The sequence below is a fragment of the Enoplosus armatus genome, chromosome 4, assembly GCF_043641665.1.
Source record: "Enoplosus armatus isolate fEnoArm2 chromosome 4, fEnoArm2.hap1, whole genome shotgun sequence".
NCBI lineage: Eukaryota > Metazoa > Chordata > Actinopteri > Centrarchiformes > Enoplosidae > Enoplosus > Enoplosus armatus.
Window position 1 is genome coordinate 2595353 of NC_092183.1, and position 21808 is coordinate 2617160.

The 21808-nt window shown below is 42.3% G+C and overlaps 1 protein-coding gene across 1 annotated transcript; it reads left to right on the forward strand.

The window, feature by feature from the left end:
- Positions 1–1980: 1980 nt before the first annotated feature.
- On the forward strand, positions 1981–16009 carry slc39a14 (solute carrier family 39 member 14). The gene is made up of 8 exons (XM_070904495.1): positions 1981–2298; positions 4671–4848; positions 9416–9585; positions 11167–11289; positions 14284–14457; positions 14984–15218; positions 15423–15607; positions 15853–16009. Exons 1-8 carry the CDS (start codon positions 1981–1983, stop codon positions 16006–16008), a joined length of 1539 nt encoding a protein of 512 aa, XP_070760596.1. The 3' UTR covers position 16009.
- The last annotated feature ends 5799 nt before the right edge of the window (positions 16010–21808 follow it).

Below are 21808 nucleotides of genomic sequence, written 5' to 3' on the forward strand. Positions count from 1 at the left end.
GCTCAGAGACCTGGGGAGAGAGAGATGAAGAGAAAAAGTTGGTAACTGAACTCAAATTAGAAGTAAGAGAAAGCAGACAGACTGACCTTTTTTGAAAGTTGTATTTTATCAGGGGAAAGTCGACTGAGCACAGTTGCACTTTCTGACAAATGTTCTGCTTTACATTCATATCTTCTCACATTTCCAGCGGCACAGAAACCGATTTATATTGTTGGCCACTGAGCAGTTGGGGTGCAGTGCCTTGCTAAAGGGCATCTCAGCAGTATATATATGTATAAAATAAAGATTTATTTTGACTGTCCTGGCCCGTGGCGTTTTTAAGCAATGCGTTTTCTGGTCACAAGGCTGAGTTTCTAAGCTCTCAGTGACAGAAACTTGATCATATTGGCTGGCAGTGTGCTGTGTTCCTCTACAGCAGATGAATTGGATGTTGCAGCTGCAGTACTCCACGGTCTGATCACCGACTAACTAAACTTCTCTTTACATAGCTGAAAAGTAATCAACAAGGAATGCTCGTTGCAGTTTCAGAAAAGGAATGATGTGGGTTTGGCTCGGTGCTGGACTCTTTGGCCTGAGTGCTAGATTGGAATTTGGAGAAAGCAAAGTCGATGGGTAGAGCGAATACAGAACATTTAAGCTGCCATTTCAGGTTTCTTTTCTTCCTCACTGCCTCTTTGCTTTTCTACCGTTCTTTCCTGTTTCTTTCTTCCTCACCGGTGAGTCGTAACCTTCGTTTATCTATCTCTCTCTCCCCTCCACAGGCCACTGCTCTCCTGAGGAGCCCGCTGCTCTCTTCAGGCATTTCTTCTTCTCCTCTCGCTATTCCCCCGACTCCATCGCTGCTCCCTGGTAACCTGTGGGCATTACTCAGCACGCTCGGAGCCTCAGGGCAGACAGACTGACTCAGGAGCTTTACGCACCAGCTATCATTAGAGGCTCTGTAGGAAAAGGTGAGCGTTTCTTTACAGAAATGAATGGGTCTGTTTATTCAGCCCAACTTTGCATGTGGACCTGCAGGGTGTACTGAAATGAATCAGTGCTCTGTGTCGGATTCAGGGTTGGGTGTGTTTCACTATGATTGTATGTCGTCGAAATGCTTACATACTATTTTCCCACCCACATTGGTTTATTAAAACCATGAATTTTTATAATTCTTGTGTGTGTAAAGCTGTAAAGTTTAAGTTTTAGGTGACAATGAAAAACAATCACTAAATCCCAATAAGCTGATATCACTTAAAAAAAAAAAAAAAGCAGCATCTGTACCAATAGTACTCTGGTTGTAGTAGTCTGGGTTGTGTTTAAAAGAGTGTTACTGTATTCCCTTGCTGGTTTATTACACTGGTGTCACTGCCACTGATGGTGTGTGTGTTGTCTGGTGGATGTATGCTATAAGTGTGATGGTCTGTAATTGGCGTCTGTGTTTATCCCGCTGGTTTCCTGCTCCCTCTCTGTGCTTTGTGCTAACAGTGGGCCTTTGGGTCGACTTGTGTGTTTGGTGCTTCATTTGCAGTTCGGCTTGGCCTCTTACCTACTAAACAATTGGATATTCACAAACCTCAGGTTGCACCGTGCAAAAGAAATTCAGTCCCCATGATGGGGGTTGGGTATCAATCTTATTTTTTTGAGTCTTCAAAACTGTTGAGCACCAAACTATTCATCAAACTCTGTTATGTTACTTATTATTTGATTTGATTTAAGTCATAATTTTAGTTTAGTTTAGTTTTTTTGAAATCAGAAAAAGCAGCCTTTGGTTTATCAGCCAGGCTGGTAAACACGAGAGTGCTTTACTGACTTAATGTGAATAATAACGTTACAACCCTCCGGATTTCACCCGTCCTCTCTTTTAGGAGTCCACAGTTGAAAGTGTAGAGTTTAGGGAGCAATGGGATTTTTTGTTGTTGTAGTGTTTAAAGTTTGGTTTAAGTATTTATTGTCTCCCCCTCCCTCACAGATCAACGTCCTCCAGCCAGGGAAGAAGCCATGCTTATCTGGTCCCCTCATGGCTGTGCCACTATGACCATCACCCTCCTCCAGTCCCAGCTGATGATCGTTCTGGCCCTGGCTGTGCTTCTCTGCCCCTTGGGCCGAGTGACAGGTCAGGGGGAAAGTGAGACACAGTCCCCTGCCCAGGTGCTCCAGGACCTGCTGGCCCGCCATGGAGACAACCACACCATCACGGTGCCCCAGCTGCGCGCTCTGCTGGCGCTCCTCAGCAAGGGTCAGGGTGAAGGTGAAGGCGACAGCAGCAGTGTGGCTGAGACACCCACAACCACACCTCCCAAATTCAACAGCTCCAAGGTGAGAACAAAAACATTCTCTTACTTTGTGTTAGCACCTTGAGATGATGGGGTGCTCCACTGTGGTTTGTATAACACATGCAAAATGAATCTGTGCACATGTAGTGACCCCATTCTGGTATTACCTTTTTATAATGTTATGTTTTGGTGTAATTAGGACACATGATGTAAAAATAAGATAACTTACTGTAGACCTCAGGGTTAGCATTGTTTCTTCCAGCATTGCATTAGGCACCTGTTCCTGCAGTGTGTCGGTTATAAAAGATCATTTGAGAAACTCTGAAAGGATGATTTGCTGATTGGCTTGTAACATCTGATGACCACTGAAAGTTTAAAGTAAATACATAAAGGAAGCAGTCATCACTGTTGTAAATTATGTATTTGGTTTATCTTGGATGAGGTCCAATTATCCTTATCTCGCTTTGTGATCGGGTCACTTCTAAAAAAAAAAGTTGGATTTGGCTTGGTGTTCAATTTGTCCATTCTAGATCGGTTCCAAAATATTGGGCCCTTGAAGACCTGTAGATGTAGTGTAGGCAGCATAACGTAAACTGGATCTGTAGTGGTGTTTGAGGTCGAAGTGTTGTCTTGCATTCATCAAATACCCAACGTAATTGTGTTTTCCTTCTTTTGTTGACTTGGCATAGACTGAAAGAGAGCAATGACGAGAAGCTTATTTACACTGGAAATGAGTGTTGCTAGTGTTACAACCGTCTCCTTCAGGCTTTAACAAACAAGGGAGGTTCATCCATCCATCCATTTATAATCTATGATCACTTATCCTTAGAGGGAGCTGGTGCGGATCCCAGGCTCATACAGCAACGGTATTACAAAACAAATGTTGAAGCATAGTTAAAATAATGCAGTTCTTGGGTGTGTGTGTGTGATCACTTGTCACTGAGCTGTAATTAGGAAGGTGTGGCTGAACAATCAGACAGGACCTGAAAGCTAAAAGCAGAGGGAACAAGGGTGGCCATGTGGTCTCCATGTGGTATCTTTTTATTGTGTATTCACTTTTTTTGAGGAGGTACACGTTGGCTGCGGCAAATACCTCCGGTGGAGCCTCAGAACCACGCAACACCCTGAAGGGTAAATCCAGCTTTAGTCCTGTCTGGAAGAAGCAGGAGCCACCGGTGCCAGATAGCTGAAATATTTAGCATATTTCCCATGCTTAGTGTCGGGGCTGATTGACTCACTTGCTGATCTGCTTTTGAATAGATTACTGAGTAATGGTGGCAAAGTTATAAACACTTCTGAGAAATTGAATGGAACAAGAGGTGGTTAAGGTCACATGTAGTTCACATGTTGGATGTTGCAATGGACACACAGCATTGTGTGTCGCTGTCTTTACCTGCTTGAATGTGAAAATAGAAACAGGCGGTGTCAGTAGTAACAGTAGTAAAAGTGCATAGAGGAGAAGCACAGGCCTCCCTTCAGTAACGTGTTGAGTCACGTGTCACCTGCATGTAGTTAAGCACCTTTTCAGAGGCGGCTGTTCCTCATTGAACACGTCGCCTTCCAATATTCTCGGCTGCCACAGTGGAGAGAATGACAAGTTGCTTGTCGTGAGAAGAGTTTATACAATCATTGATTATCTGTCCTGCTTTTGTGATGGATTCTTGTTTTGTGAAGTGATTCATGCACTTTAATTATGTGGTGAGTCACTGTCAAAAGCCCCACTTGAGTTTGATTCAGCTTCACGTTTTGTCCTCAGGAGATTAAATTCCATCTGGCTTCTGTGTCCCAATATAGAAATGAAATATGTACCATGGATCCGTTTTCTCTTGACTCTCTTGAAATCTCAATGTGACTTTCTGAGGTTTTGATACCTCAGATAGACGGATAGATTTGACATTACTGTGTGTCTCTGTCTCTGTTTGTCCAGTTCTACATTGTTAGAAAATGTTTTAATGCCCCATGATTAGCAGTTTTGTTTAAGTCTCAAGCAATCTTATGCAAATACCCCACAATTAGAAACAATATGAAATGAGAATTGTTGATTATTTTCTGATGTTATGTAGAATTGATGGAAATGGCTTAGATCTTAATCACTGTATTTGGGCACCTGAAGCAGACAACATATATTTTATATAACTAACTATTCTTTTCATTATCAGATGATCTGATGATTCTTTTTTTTTTTTGATTCATTGATTAAATAAAACGTCACAAAATAGTCACAGATTATCACAATTTACTAAAGCCCAATGTGATGTCTTCACGTGTCTTGTTTGAGCCCACCCAGCTTGCGTCTGATTAGAACTGGAAGCACCCTGACCGGTCCTACATAATACATCTTGGCTAGTTCAATTTTAAAGTAAAATGGTAACTTCTTTTGGCCAACTGACCCGATGGGTGTGTTTCCATTTCCAGTGCCTGCCTGCAGACACGCTGGCTATCTACAGCATCAGCGAGCAGTCGCGGCTGGATGGGCAGGGCTTACAGGAGCTGTGCCCCACCATACTGCAGCAACTGGATGCAGGCACCTGCAAGGCACAACATGAGGAGGAGCTGAGCAGTGACACCTCCCCCAGACCCACAGACGCTGAAGGTGAGCACTGACTTTAATAATACTTTATTTATACAAATGTTGTGCTGACACTGAAGATTTGTTTTTAAATATCCTGTAAAGAACATCAAGTTACATTCTATTGTACATTTAAAGGATAAGTCTGGTGATATTCAAATCCAATGAAAAGCTCAAAAAACTATTAAAACACATCAGTTGCATTGGGTCATTACATGTTTTGTCATTACAATGAACTTGGCCACTGTAGTTTTATTTTGACTCAATCCTTCATACTGTCATACTGTCCTGCTGCTGTGAATTCAAATCTGCAGCTGAACATCACCCCCAACAATATACTCCCTATTTGAGTAACATTTGCTGAAGCTACAGTTCCCAGCTGTTTTTTGTTTTTTTTTAATTAAAGAATATATTCATGAACCATTTTCAAAAGATTAACATCTTCTGTATGAACCAATGGGCTTTGGACTGAGAGACACAGACAGGGCGGGGAAGTTGGTTTTGTTTTTTTCATGGGATTTATTGACAATAACAAAAATAAAGTATATCGCCAGCCTTATCCTTTAACTACCTATATTGTCTGTATTGTATGCTTGATGAATTTTGGATATTGTTGTGTACTTTTTGATATACTTTTTAAATTTGCGATGGCATTTGTGTTGGCCAAATTGTTTCAGTTTATCTTTTTACAGCTTCTTTAATTGTCCATTTTATGTTTGAAGTATTTTGCTCCTTCATCATTTCTGTCAATGACTAACTCCATTACATGTTTTTCCCCATGCTCTCTGAGTTTTTACAACCCTATTGTCAGTTAAAATATTACCAATGAAAACCTAATGCAGTGAGACGTCGAAGACACATTTCTTCATCAGATACGAGCTCAAAATGTGTGTTTTGTTGCCTGGAGATAGTGAAATCACGCTGTGCCCCGAGGAGAGGAAAGCCAAAGTAAGCATGCACAGTTAGCCAAGGCTCGGATTGCATTTCTCAGTTTGGCTTAAAAACCATCACATCCTTCAGACTCCACTTTTCTGCCTCAGTCAGCATATCCGGTATGTCACAGAGATATCGTCCAGGTAAAGACAGTCAGACAGGAAAGCATCCCAACCGCAAACTGCTCTTCTTTCCGTGCCTGCTGACCCACTGTAACTCCATACAGACTGCAGACTGTACACACCCAGTTGGACCTCCTTGAGAGCCCTGGAAGCCATTTTGGCATCCAATCTGAAGTTCTCAGAAACGTGGAGTACAGCGTAGGCTGTTGATTAACAAGCCGTTGAGTTCGTCTTTGGAGAATGTGGCTGGTATAAAAAGCCAGCTAATGACAGACTGAGAATTTGGTGAACGTGTGTGATGTTCTGCCCTCAAGGCTGCAGCACAACTGATGTCCAAAAGCAGCAAAGCCTCGGGAATGTTCATAGTACTTCATCAGCTCCAACTAAAAGACAAATAGCAGCTTTCATTATGACTGTGATGACTGTGGGCATCAATGGCTTCATATTCTTTTTAAACTAATCACATTGTGCTGTTGTCTTGAGAAGCCAGCTCACAAATTTCAGCTCTTACTTTTAACCCAGTTTGTCTCATCCTTGGCAGGTAGAGGAGAAATGACTCAGTGGCCTCGAGCTCTGGCTCTATCTCTTCCTCTCCACTGACAAATTTGTTTTCCCTTATCATCCACTCATATGCCCTCCGCTCGCCTCACACTTGCCCTTGTAGGCAGCTTATTTTGGCTTTAGAGCTGTTTTTCTTTGTCTCAGCTGTGGAGATCTGCCAGCAGCAGGGAGGCAGATGCCATGGAAATTCATCTCTGCTGCAGATCTCACTGACTTGTATGTCCTGATCTTTTCTCGTGATCTAAATGTGACACTTTTGCAGTTCTTTTTTTTTTCCCCTCCCCAGATCAAATTATTCACATTAGATCAGGTATATACATCACTGGTCGTGTTGAAGTCAAACCTATCCCTCCCCTAACCAGCACTTTAAAAAGAAATCTGTTTACATGTTGTTGATGCTGATTTAGTAGTATTTCACTACCACCAAGTCTACCGCTTGTGCCCTTGCCTAGCAGTTTTCCAGTGGCCTTAAACTGCTCTGGTTTTACCTTTTGAACTCGATGCCAGTAACATGAATAACTTTAAGCCAATTTTCAGCTTTGACACTGCTTGGAGAGTTCTGTTGAGAAAGAGTAGATGTTCTGTTTGGTGTGCCTCAAGGTTCAGTCCTGGGCCTCATTCTGTTCTGCCTACATGCTGCCATGAAGTTCTTTCATTCGCTTTCTCATTTCACATCTTGGTGCACATTCAACACTACATCTGTGGCTAAGAATATACAGGAAATTTGTGATAGAAATTTAAATTTTGAAGCAAACATTTAATTTGTCTAAATATATTATTTTATGTTATTTGCCAAATTATAATTAGATCTTAATTGAATCACAATCTGTAGCATGTCATTTGTTCACTTTTTTTGTGCCTTTTTTTTACATTATTAAACGCTTGAAGTCTCTACCAGCAGCCCTCATCATCTCATCATGTAGTTTTTGTTTGGAGATGTTAAGTTATTTCACACCACAGAATAGACCATGTGTCTCTCAGCATTTAACCTCTCTTTACCATAAACTTCACAGGGGCTTCAGTGGCAAACAAAAATGCCACAAAAACTTTTATCTAATTTCCACTAACCTTATTTCTTTTCTACAGGAGTCAGTTAAAGCAGTGGTTCCCAATCTCTCTTGTGGTGACCCTTCATGCAACCTCTGAGTTGTGATGTTCCCTTTCTAAATTGTTTGATTTGAATGATGGTTAGGGACCAGAGGAGGTAAAACTATACAATATTTCACCATAGAAAAGGGAAATTAGAGAAAAGACAGAAATATATACATGATTTATGGAGCAGAAAAGTTTTTCTTTCAATCACTTGGCATGTTGGGGACCACTGTTTTAAGGAGTACCTTCACCACCTTTACATGCAAAAATGTTTTTAAACCAACAGACCTGCGTTATATAAATTAAATGATTGTATAATGTCAACTGCTAACATCCAAAATCACATGTCGATTTGTTACCTTGCCTTGATTAAATGTTATTTTATTTGCTTGCATTTCAATACAGCTGATACAGATAAAATGCTGTGAGATCAGTATTTCATTTCTAACATGATTTTATGTAACAGCATTTAGCATTGCATTCATTTGATAACTTGATTGTATTGAAAGAAAAAATGTTGTTTGACTGATGATTCAGTGCTCAAGCTGCATTTACTGCTGTATTACCACATATTATGCACAGCAGTTTGTTTTAATGTTGCACCTTCCTTTTCCGTCCGACCTTCACGTCACTCAAACCACCAGTGTGGGGATTTTCTTTCCTGAGCGTGACAGTGATCAATGCCTTCTCCCTCACCGGAGTCTTCATCGTGCCTCTAATGAAGTCGCGCTATATGAAGTACGCGCTCACCTTTTTCATCGCTCTTGCCATTGGCACGCTGTTCTCCACTGCCATCCTGCAGCTGCTGCCAGAGGTTTGCCATCCATCCATACATCTTTCCATCCACACCTTTTTATTTGTACATCTTTTCACATCCAATAAATATTTTTTTTTTGCTTTTCAAAAACACAAACACCAAAGTTATGAGCTTCTTTAGTTCACTGTGGGTGCCACATGGCTGTTTACAAAACTAGTGCACCTTTGACCAAGCACTCCTTTGTTTGACATGTGGTCATATCTGTTTCCTCCGCTTCCTGCCTTTGTTTTCTCTCTGTGGTTTTCTCGGGCTCTAATAAGCACTGTGGAAGGTGGTTTGGTTTTGCTCTACTCTCACTGCATCACCGATCATCTGGGGAGGGGGGTGTTTGTGTGCACTGTGTGTTTGTGTCTGTGTCTGTGTCTGCATCTCAATGATTTTGCATTCAGATGTAGGCCAGGTATGAGGTTTTTCTTGGAGACATAACTCAGCTCTATCTTCTACCACTGCAGCATGTAGAACAGCTAAACAGACTCGATAACTTTGGGATTCATACATTTCAGTTTGTGTGAGACAATCCTGGAGAAATGGAGCGCAGCATCCTTAAAGTGCCCTTCAAATCGAAATATGAACCCTTGTTAGCAATGCTCCTTCTGCTACTGTTGTGCTATTTAAAGTTAATTTCCCCCCCTTTGTGTCCGCACTGATAGCTAGTGTCTACCCTGAGGCTGGGACAGTGGTACAGATGCACCTGAGTGGACTAGGACAAAGTGTGTGTGTGTGTCTGTGTGTGTCTGTGTGTCTGTGCACAAGGTTTCAGTAATTCAGAAATGCATGGGGTTTGAGGACTGCTTCACAGGACAACATTCAAGGACACATTATTATCTTTAAATAAAAGGTGGTGTCACTTCTGGAAAAATGAGCCTGTTGTCTCTGGAAAGACTCGCAGATGTCTTTGAAATCCCAGGTTGATTTCATTCAATTCTTCCTTTCAGGGACTTAACTGGTTGGTGCTCTCAAATTTACCCTGGTGATTAATCTGATGAAATCAGTTCTCAACTAACTACCCCTCTCTCTTTTTTTCCCCCCCTCGCCTTCTTTCCTCCGCCTCCTCTCCGTTGATCAGTCTGGGGTTATGGGATCCTGTGTGTGACACTGATCTCTCTGTGTTCGCTGGTCGGGGCGAGCGTGGTGCCCTTCATGAAGAAAACCTTTTACAAGCGACTGCTGCTCTACTTCATAGCCCTGGCCATTGGCACGCTCTACTCCAACGCCCTGTTTCAGCTCATCCCAGAGGTAGTGTCGATGCTGCTGCGACTCACTCAGCTGCACGTTGCCTCGGCGCAGGGTTGTTATGCAGTTTCAGGAAAGAGCATTGAATATTGATTTTACATAGAATATCCCATAGAATATTTAATTGTCTCGGCCCGATTCCTATATCACGGCCTACTTTTTGTCATTGATATAAATAGGGTGGACAAAATAATAGAAACACATGTCAGCATAATGCAATACAATTCAACAGCAGCACAAATTGCAGTCATCAGCACCTCTAAAACCGTTTCAACAAAAACGAATCATCATGAAGGGAGGATTTATTGCAGGATGGTTGTGTTAGACTGCATTAGTTTTAGGTGTACTTAATATACTGGCAACTGAATTCAATTGGGGAAAAATGTTTATAGGTAAGGTAACCAGGTGAGAATCGGTGAACTATATATCTGACAAATCAAAGTTGCTTTATAAGAATGATTCATGGATTTAAAAACTACAGCATTGCCTTTATATCTAATACAACCAGATATATCCAGATATATGGAGATATACAGAGACTATTTCCTTTTTTAGATACAGTCAAGCAACATCTGAGTCCGTAGATAAATCTATACATCATCATATCGCCCAATCCTGCCCCTCATAGGGTTTCTTTGACTAAACAATCGGATGATTGAATTCCTGCTGTTGATGAATGCTGTAATGCAAAAGGATGTTTTAAATCTAGCGCTTGTGAAAGAGTGAAGCATATTTCTGGATAAGTGTATATATAGTATATATAGTGTGCGTATACATGTTTTAAGTGTATTGGTAATATATGATGCTGCAGACTACGTTGTGTGTCTGTCTTTGCTAACCGTTAGAATAAAAGATTAGAAGTAAACACGGCTGTAGTCCAATTTCAAAAGAACTTTAGCTTTGCTAGCTAATCTTTTACTCCCATTAATCAACTCAAGTTTCTCATTTACATGATGTTTAATAAGTCAGGTTACTGAAGGAAGCTTAGGTGCATGTCAACACACACTGACTGAAGTTCAAAGTCAGAGTGGCATAAACCTCGAATTACAGCAATTATTATGTTTTAAAATGCTGTCTAGACGGTGTGCACACCAGATTTACAGCTGTTGCGCCAGGCTGTTGTGTAATTGATTGCATCAATTCGCCTGGGATGAATAGTAAGAACAAAACATTCATATACCTCAGAGCTGAAGTGGTTTGATTTATGGGAAGTTTGTGTCTACTGGAGGGGAGACGATCACATACATAATTCAACCCGTCTCTCAGATTAGAGGCTGCTGTGAAATATCTCTGTAATATCTTAAAAGGATGTCAGCTCAAGTTGATGTTATTGTTCATTTATTCATTTAACGATGGACAAAAGTAAAACCGTCAAAAGACATTCAGCAGTGTGAAGGTTTCCACAGAGAAAACGTTGTTTTTGATCAGCATAAACATGGAAAATGTGTTTTCATTCTTGTCTTCAGACAGCTGACTACACAGCCTAGACCAAAACAAGCAATTCATTAACATGTGACAGCTCACTTCAACAGCTACTATAAATATTCATCACAAGCTAACACCATCTTCTTTCCTGCATGGTAGGCCTTTGGTTTTGACCCCATGGTGGATTTCTACGTGTCCAAGTCTGCGGTGGTGTTCGGAGGATTTTACCTCTTCTTCTTCACGGAAAAGGTCCTCAGAGTGCTTCTCAAACAGAAGAACGGGGTGAGTACACAGCAAGATGATGTGATATTGTTTTATTGTTAGATACAGGTGGTGGGAAATTGGAAAATTACAATGGCAGCAACAAGCATATCCATAAGGTCAATATGCAGCAGCAATATGTGTCAAAAGTTCCACGATGATTACTTTCATATGGAAATAGGTCTTTCGCTGCTCCTGCTTTGACAAAGAAGCCAAAAAGTTGATGTTCAAACACTGAATGTGTTTAAGTCACAAAAACTAACGTCATTTAATATGGGAAGTGCAACAGTCCAAATCCAGATGTCTGCAAAGAACAGTGCTTTAAGTTGTAGGAATGAACAGGTGTTACACTGAATCAACATCTCTGTAATAGTCTCAACAAAACTGCACTTTGTGAGCCTCACAGAGCTGGTATTTGTGGTTGAACCGCTTGTGTCCAAGGTCAGCACACGAAGACACGACCCAGTATGACGAGCACAAAACCAGTACTCCAAAGCAAAGGAGAAACTAATGTGGTCTCATGACTTTTCTGTCATTTAATAAAGAAGAGCTTGGATAAAATCGCACTCTCAAGATCATGGAACAGTCGAGCCAATATGAAACAGTTTTTAATTGGTTCTTGACAACACTTTGTCAAAGCAGGGGGCAGAGCAACTCTGAGGAAATTGATATTAAGATATTGCTAGGAATAATATACCAGTGTATGTCCTGGATGTGGCAAATTAACTCAAGAATCATACGTGAAATAAAGAAATTGGGGTTTTTTTGTGGGCTTTTAATTACAGTTTGCTTGGACAACAATTACAAAAAACTCATGTCATCACAAGCGTACTCTTATGATGTTTCCATAATCAATTGTGATAATGATACCTTTTTCATTTCATCGAAAAATCACCAGACCTTAATGAGAGATTCAATATTGCAGAGGAAATCATTGTTTCATTGAATGTATTGATGTATTGATTTTTTTCCTTTAGTCATTCATCCTCTAATATTTCTTCAGGCTAACACACCAAGCCACGTTGTTACCTTGCTATCAGGAAACTAAATGTTTTGCTCTGAGCACCATCACGATGCACAATTTATTTGTTCCCACTTGTATTATCTGTACATCAGTGGCAGGTTTAACCAGTTGGATGGGACGTTAGGGCTGGAGGCACTGGTGATTCAAGTTCACAATACTGCCCTCAGGAGTTTACATAAAGTTTAGATACACTCCCCTGCAGAGAACTAGTTTCCTACTGTACGTACTGTAGTAGACTGAAACATGTGACACGTATTCTTATGTGTCCTTCAGAGTGGATTTCACCGTTACCTTTTGATGTTTGCTGTTTACATTTTACACTGAAACAGCCACACTGGAGATATTTGGCTTTGAAGAATCATGTATCAATAGTTTTTTTTTTTTTTGTGTGCTCTTCACCCATGGACTGTGTCATCACTAACACACTAAGATCACAAAGTTTTACCAAGGATGACCTCTTTTCCCTTCGGCTGCTTATATTTCAGTAAAGAAACTAACATTGAACTCACATTCGTGCTCAAACAATTACAAACAAACAGAGACAAAGTAATCGGTTACTGACAACCGTTTATGGATAACGGACATAATCTGCAACCGTAACTGAAATCCATCTAATTATTTAACATTAGTAGGCCACAGATGAGGTTTACTGGCTGCATCAATTGGTTGTGTGTTTTTCATTTTGATTTGAAGCCCATCTTGTCCAGAAATTTGTGACATGTTGCACATTTGTATTGAATTCATGCATCTATGAAAGGTGCTCTTTTCTGTGTGAGTTCATTCTGATCTATACGTAGAGTACAGTATTCATGACTGTAATAATAACAGATAATAACAGGTTATCTGCTAGTTTGCATGCGTGTCCGTGTTTCAAAGTCTTCTATTTAAATGGACTGTGAACTGTTGTGTGGCTTGTTTTTGGCTCTTGTCCACTTGGACATCTCTGCCTGTTTGCCAGTACGGTAGTAGTGTATGTGGCAACAGTTTTCCACATCTGAAATACAGATCTATAAGTCACTTTGTTAAAGGCACAGCTCTGTTTAAACTTGCAACTTCCAGCTTCACTGAAATGATAAGCTGCAGATGTTCATACAACTCATTCACAAAAAGCAGCAGGGAATGTGGGGGGAGGGGGAGTGCATGTGGAACAGTTGCTCCCCCTTGTGGTTACTGTGCTTTGAGCCATATGGTCCAGCCAAGCCAATTAATAACTAACACGTCGACCTGTTGATCCAATTGCAAACGCTCTTTGACCCAAATTGGCACCTGGCATGCTGCTGTCGTCTTTTTCCTTTTTAAAGAGCTGATTAACAACTCCGACTCTGTCAGCGTCAACTCATTTAGCAAATGTTGGGAGGGAAGTGTAATTAGTGTAACTATAGAGTCACTGTCCTTGCAAACTTTGATAAAATGTCACACAGAATCTCCTGGGCATTTGTTTGATGAGCTTAGCCTCGGAGTAAATGCAGCCTGAGAGGCTGCATTCAGGGCATTATAATCCCTGAGGACAGAAATTGTGACCAGACACGTTCACCTGGGCTCTGTGGTTCTGTCTGAAAGATCTTTCTCTCTAACAAAAAGGTCTGTCTCTGTAGGGATCCTTTCCATAATCACTCAGTCACACAGTTAGAACAACAATCTGAGTCTGTCACTGGCAAAAACAAGCACTTTTAGTGGACAGACTTTTCATGGGGCGCAGTTGCCCCCAAGGATTACGTTTGCAGCCTGTTCGCGGCTGCCGGCTGAGGCTATCTACTGGACCAAGTCCAAAACTTTTGGAAACTATCACTCATTTAGATGAAATCTGTAAAAAATAGGGCCCTGGTTTAAAAATGCACTGGAATTTCCTTCTTTAGTGGCACATTCCCAAGAGGAAACGTAGCACAGGATGCTCAAATGGGACAAAAGCAGCACAGGACATCTTGAGGAAGGTTCAACAATGGATCTGTCAAAATCTGATATTATTGATCGTGATATCTGTTTTCTCTCAGAGTCACGGTCACAGTCATTACTCTGGCGGGAATCATTACTCGACTCCCGACGGGGATGTGGAGGAGGGGGAGAAGGAGAAGCTGCAGCAGAATGGAGAAGCCAGCAGTCTGGCTCTGGGCAAGGTGGACTCAGGGGAGGGCGAGCTCATGCTCAGCCCCGCACAGACACCACAGGTAAGGATGGAGGACACCTGTTTGTTTTTCAGAATGGGGATGGATTCTCTGCATTTTTAGTTTCGTAGTAGTTTTTGATTTTTAACACTGAGAATGAGTTTATAAAACCTCTTCATCCGTAGAACTTGTGTGTAACTGTATGTTGGTGCATGATTATTAAAGAAAAAATCAGCCTATTAGAAGGTGATATAAGACGATGGTTCCCAACCACAGGGTCGCGACCCCTCAAAGGGGACGCAAGATGATTCATGGGACAGGAAAGAAGAAAAACTAAACTTTTTTGTTAAATAATTAATAGTTTTGCCTCCTCTGGCCTCTAACACTTATTCAGATGACACAAACATTTCGTAGACGTATTGAGTCACTGACGAGGGATCAGGTAAGATGCACCTGGTAATTCACCCAAAACTCCTGATATGAAGAACTTCACATTCTGTGTTTTCCAGCTGAATTAATAAACACACCCTTGCTGTTCTGTCCACGTGTATTTACCTCTAATGGGTCTCCAACACTCTGTTGATCCCAGGACTCCCAGAACCCGGACAGCGGGGGGCGGTCCGGCAGCAGTGGCGGCGGCTGCTATTGGCTGAAGGGGACGACCTACTCCGACATCGGCACGCTGGCCTGGATGATCACATTGAGTGACGGCCTGCACAACTTTATCGACGGCTTGGCCATCGGCGCCTCCTTCACCGCCTCCGTCTTCCAGGGCATCAGCACCTCCGTGGCCATCCTGTGTGAGGAGTTCCCCCACGAGCTCGGTGAGTCGAGACGGGATTTGAGCCAGCAGGTGTTTCCTAATGTCGCATTGCTGCCTTGAACGTCTGCAAGCCGGGCTGCAAGTCTCTCTCTATATTTTTACATCAGTAAAATCTAATTTATTTGTTTTTGTTCTTGAAACATCAGTGTGTGGCAGAAATCTACAACTCTTTGATATGTTTTCTTCTGTTTCTGTGGTTCTCCAGGAGACTTTGTGATCCTGCTGAACGCTGGCATGAGCATACAGCAGGCTCTCTTCTTTAACTTCCTGTCGGCTTGTTGCTGTTACCTGGGCATGGGCTTTGGCATCCTGGCCGGCAACAGCTTCTCCCCCAACTGGATCTTTGCCCTGGCAGGGGGAATGTTCCTCTACATCGCTCTGGCAGACATGGTCAGTGTCTGTGGGGGGGGGAGGGATGAGGTCAACGCCGATGCATGTGTTGTAAGGGTGGATGTGTTCTTGTAAGACAGCAGACAGGCGGTGTAGTACTCCACATGACTAGTAAATTGACTCTGTGCCCCCTTTAATGTGAAGCATTGTGAGTGTTGCTGAGACGGAGCATGCCTACTAATATGACTTTCCTTTGGTTGTAGAACTTTAACAAGTTCTTTCTCTCTCTGTTTTGTGCTTCTCAGTTTCCAGAGATGAATGAGGTGAGTCGTGAGGAAGAGGACGCGGGCGGCAGCAGCTTCCTCCTCACCTTTGCCATCCAGAACGCCGGCCTGCTGACGGGCTTCTCCATCATGCTCCTCCTCACCACCTACTCTGGACAGATACAGCTGGGCCAGTAGCTAGCGGACTCCTCTGGACCAACACCAGCTCTGACCACTGTGAAATGAAGCTGGTGTAAACTGATCCCAAGAGGAGAACTTTTATTTCTTTTATCTTCCTCCCATCGTCAGTTTTCAGGACCCTGGAGTTTGGGGAGCTTGGCTGATGTGCGGCAGGTACGCACACTCCTCTATCAAAAATATTTGAGTAGCCATTTGTGCAGTTCCCATATGCAGTAGATCCCAGGCGGAGGGGGTGGCAGCCTTTTTTTTGTGTGTTTTATTAACCTTTTCCTGACAGCTGCTCCCTACAACAGTACAGAAATATCAACTGAAGCAGCCTGAGATGAATTAAGGACACGCGACTCCCTCGCTGAAGATGAACTGACGTGCAATACTCACCCAGTCACTCAAACATGCTCTGTTCCCCAGACTACTGATCAGCCATTTTGGCTCCCGCTCTTATTTCTTCTCCTCTCGTCCTTCCCTCAGTGGATGTCATTGAGCCTCAACTGTTGAGATTCAGCAGATACAGAGTATTTATATCTCTAATCCTCTATGCCCGCAGCACTTCCTCAGGAGGTGGGAAAAGCACAATCAGGTAACAGCAGCTGTATTATTGACATCCTTGAGTCTTTATCCTTCTGTTCCAGACTTTAACACCCCCCCCCCCCTTTTTTTTTCATTCCATACCAAAAACAAATCTTTACGGACCTGAACTGGAGTTCTAATTGTGTCAACAGGAAACTGACTTCCAGCTGGACTTTGTTTGTGTGTTGATGTTATATTTTTTTATATATGATAAACATGAAAAATGATCAGACTTTTGAAGACCAAATATGGGCAGACCATTGAGAATGGTGAAGGGCTACGCAGTGGCGTTGGGAAGGGCACACTTTATTCTCCTCAGCATGGGCTTGTGTACAACCTCGGGTCGGATACGTAAAACGACATGAAGTCCAGAGTTTGATATTAGTGGCTTAACATTTCTCTATATAGTTTCCAGCTGTGCCCTTCATTAATATAGCATTCAATAGTTATAGTTTTTTGTATTCCTTGTATTCTTGAACTCAAATCTCTGGTCTTCACACATCCCATACACTATTTTCCCAGAATTGTATATTCTTTTACTGTACAGTAATGGTTTGAACAGAATACTGTAAGCTGAATCATATATATATATACACACACACTTCATCTACTGCTCTGTGACCTTATCCATATTAATCAGACATAATAATGGGGTTATATACTGTATCTAGTTAGGTTGTTATGACAAACCCTCTGAGTCTCTCCGAGTTACATTATATGGCCAAAGGTATGTGGACATCTTTATATGCACTTTTGGTCTGGGGTTGTTTTTCGCCCCAGTTTGATCCTCTCAAATACTTAATATATTATGTTTGACTCATAGAGCTCAGCAACTGTCTCTCTGAAAGACCCAGAAGATAATTTAATAACACTCACTGCTGTTATGAAGGTATTTCCTGAATCCTCAAAGACTCTTTCTAACCATCTGGATGAAAACATATTGTGCCTGCTGTAAAAAATATCTTTAACCTGTTTCCCAAGTTGCAGCACAAACTGGGGCTATGTTTGGGTCAGACCTCTTAGTTCCAATGAAGAGAAATCTTTAATAATTAGCTGATTAATCCATTAGTCAATCAACGAAAAATGAAACGGCTACTACTGTGGTTTTTCAGCAAAAATGGCAAAAACTCACTGGTTCCAGCCTCTCCATATTTGCAGGTTTCTTCCTGCTGGTTGTCGGCTTTGATGGTTAATTCAGTATCTTTGGGTTTTTTGCATGTTGGTCGAACAAAACAAGACATGAAATCGTGCTTGTATGCTACAACACACAATGATACGTTGTGATACGTAATAGTGTGCTTCTAACTTTGTGGCAACATTTTATGGAAGGTCATTTCCTGTTTCAACATGATGATGCCTCTGTGCACAAAGCCCGGTCCATAAAGAAATGGTTCCCAGTCTGATGTGAAAGAACTTGCGGCCAGTGTTGGACCTCACTCATGCTCTTGTGGCTGAATGGGAAATAAGGGAGGAGAGAGAGGAGGCTGTTACAGCAGCTGATTAAAGCCCATGGTTTTTAAATAACTGACATTTAGGTATCCACATACTTTTGGCCATGTAGTGTAATTTAAATCTGAGGGGAACTAATGAAAAAACGGTTGTAAACGGTTGATTGGTTATAGGAGCGTTCAGAGGACCAGTTGTTGGTGTTTGTCATACTGCAATGTGGCTGGTTTCACTGCAGCAAAGTGTAACAGTCGTATTGTTAAGGATGAAACTCACCATAGCAACAACATCCTTTGTGCTACAAATCAGTGATAGTTTGGAGGGTCCCTGTCGATCCATATTTACTCATATCTTACAGGTTTACAGTCCAGGAGAGGACTCATTCTTCTCTGCACAATATTCAAAGTTCAACACCGAATATGATCCATTACCAAACCTGCATACTTTTCTGTAGATTCAATATTGGCATAGAATAGAGCTGTAGTTTATTATTTATTAGAGATAGAAACTGGAAGCCGTGATTGGCTGTCACATTGTATAGGCCTACTATAAAAAATAAAATGTTTCTGTTCCTGGATAGAGACGGCGAGCCATTAAAACGGGTACCACGAGGTACAGTATTACTGCTGCTTGATATGTGTGGGAGATTATTTATTGTTTCAGCCATGAAATATTTATTTTATGTCTAAACCCAAGATAAAGTATTGAGTTCAGCTTTACACCACAAGCCATGAAAGCAGACTAAACGTTTTGTTTGTTGTCGTTTGTCTTTGTTCCAGTATTTTATTTTGAGCGAATGGGACAGCTGCTGGAATTAATAATAAACTGTTATCGCATTTAACATTTCAAGTGTATGTTTAAAAACTGAAGCCAGCGCAAATATATACACAGAGATACAGAATTTCTGGTCAGTTATTATAATCTAAACATAGTGAAGGTCAGACACAAACCGGTGAATCGGCTAATACATTCAGGAGCACACAGACGATGAAACGGCTTAATTGGTGCAAGAACACTAATTTCAACAGAAGTGTCTCTTTTTCAGCGTCGAACAACATACCAATAATTGACTTCCTTGAGATTTTAATAATTTATTGATGCGATTTTAGACTTGTAATGCATCATTTTGAAAAGTATTGTACCTAATGTAATTTATGGGAATCATCATCAGCCTTCTCTCTGTGTCATGAGAATCTTTTCTTCTTCTTTTTTTTTTTTATAAACATCCTTTTCCAAGAAAATCATGTGTCAAGAGTCGTCATTGAGTGATATTGTCTTTGTTTAACATGTTGACAGTTTGTTCAGCCAGTTTAATGAATGAATTGCTCTCCCTGCAGTCCTCTCTTAAAGCAAAGATTCAGGTATAATCTATATTCCTTTTTTGAGGCACTGGCCTCACAAGCAGAAATAAAACAATAGAAAAGATTCTCCTTTGTAGACTTGTTCTTTATCCCCATTTTCCTCATTTGTTGATGGGATCGTCTTTGATCCAATGAAAGCCCGTCTTCTTGCTTTAGCGTAAATGAAATCGCCAACCAAAAAGTTGTTGTTTGAAGGTTTTAAACTCAAGACAGGACGTGTTCATTTAAGGCCAACTTCTTATTTCTGTGTTGAAGTTGTTCTTTTTCTGTTTTGGCTCAGGATGATTTCTCTGAACAGCACGTGGATTCAGATCCAAAGTCCAAAGATAACCAGATAGAAGGTGGATTAATTCTACTTTGAGATACACTACCTGCCAAACTACTCCTCCGTGAGACTACACACAGTCACTAACTGTGTCACTGTGTGTGTGTGTGTGTGTGTGTGTGTGTAATTGTTCCTCAATGAAACCAGACTTCTCACAGTCACTAAACTCCTGGCAAAGTTACAGAAGTTCTAGAACTAGAAATGTCTTGGAAACATCTTCAATGTAAATGCTCAATTTATCCAATCAAACGATGCCGTTTCTCTTGCAGCTCTGGTTAACTCAGTTAGTTCCTGAGGGCTGAAAACATCCCAGTACCTGCAGGTTCAAGCAGGTTCAAGCATGTTCACTGGCAGGAAATAAATGGATGCAATGAAATACACTTTCTTTATGACAGATAAAGCTCAAAGTCTGGAGTTTTTCACATATTTTTCTGTTTTGTTGCAGTTCATGTATTATTGAATACACCCTGAACCACACTTCACAGCAGCTGATTACATTTACTCAAGTACTGTACTTGAGTACAATTTTTACTTTACTTACATTTTATGCTGCTTTATACTCCAACTCCACTACATTTCAGAGGGAAATATTGTGCTTGTACTATATTTACAACGTTTCCATCGACGGCTTTCAGACCGTCCGGGCCGACAGGGATTGCACCGGGAGCGGTAAGCGCAAAGGAGGGGGGGGGGGCTTGCCGTTCTCGTTAACAACCGGTGGTGCAATCCTTCCCACGTCACCATCAAGGATCGTGTCTGTTGCCCGGACATTGAACTGTTGGCTGTTGGACTCAGGCCGTATTATTTGCCCAGGGAGTTCTCACATGCCATTGTTGTGACTGTTTACACCCCCCCCCCCCCCCCCCTTTGCCAACCCGAAGTCGGCGTGTGACGTCATTCACTCCGCCATAGCCCGTCTACAGACTCAACACCCGAATGCACTCATTGCTATTTCGGGTGACTTGAACCACGTCACCATGGCTAGGACACTTCCCACCTTCACACAGTGTGTGAGCTGTCCCACTAGAGAGGAGAGGACCCTGGACTTGCTGTATGCTAACGTTAAGGATGCATACAGCTCCCCTCCCCCCTCTGGGTAGGTCAGACCACAACCCAGTGCACCTCAACCCCTGTTATGTGCCTCTGGTGAAGAGCCAGCCTGCAACCACGAGGACAGTGAGGAGATGGTCGGAGGAGGCTTATGAGACACTTCAGGGATGTTTTGAGGTGACTGACTGGCAGGCGCTCTGTGAGCCGCATGGAGAGGACATTGATGGGCTCACAGAGTGCATCACGGACTACATCAACTTCTGTGTGGACTCCACTGTCCCAGCAAGGACTGTCCATTGTTATTCAAACAACAAGCCATGGGTGACAAAGGACATCAAGGCCATACTGAATGCAAAGAAGAGGGCCTTCAGAGCTGGCAACAGAGACGAGGTGAGAACGATCCAGAGGGAACTGAAGGTAAAGATCAGGGAGGCCAAGGAGAAGTACAGGAGGAAGAACAACACCAGAGAGGTCTGGAGTGGAATGAGGACCATCACGGGTTACAGGCTGACCAACAACAGAGGAGCTGAAGGCAGTGTGGACCGGGCCAACGAACTGAATCTGTTTTTCAACAGATTTGACTCTGTGGGCCCTGCTCAACCCCCCCCATGACTCTTCTGCTGTCTGCCTCCAACCTTCACCTATTCCACTCCCCCCTCCCCCTCCACACTTGGACCCCCTTCAGTTCACCTACCAGCCCCGACTTGGAGTGGAGGATGCCGTCATCTACCTGCTCAACCGCGTCTATGCCCACCTGGATAAGCCGGCGAGCACTGTGAGAGTCATGTTTTTTGACTTCTCCAGTGCGTTCAACACCATCCGTCCGGCTCTACTGGGTGAGAAGCTGACGGAGATGCAGGTGGATGCCCCCCTCGTGTCCTGGATTGTCAACTATCAATCTTGGACAATGTCTCACATCCTCTCCATGACGTACTGGTCGGACACAAGAGCAGCTTCAGTGGGAGACTCATTCCTCCCAAATGCACAACAGAGCGACACAGGAGATCATTCCTGCCTGTGGCCGTCAAACTGTTCAACTCCTCCCTCT

Coding starts and splice junctions, on each gene's coding strand:
- slc39a14 (XM_070904495.1), top strand. CDS start 1,981: ATGCTTATCTGGTCCCCTCATGGCTGTGCCACTATGACCATCACCCTC. Junction 9,586..11,166: donor TGTTTCAGCTCATCCCAGAG/GTAGTGTCGATG, acceptor CCTGCATGGTAG/GCCTTTGGTTTTGACCCCAT. Junction 15,608..15,852: donor ACATCGCTCTGGCAGACATG/GTCAGTGTCTGT, acceptor TGTGCTTCTCAG/TTTCCAGAGATGAATGAGGT.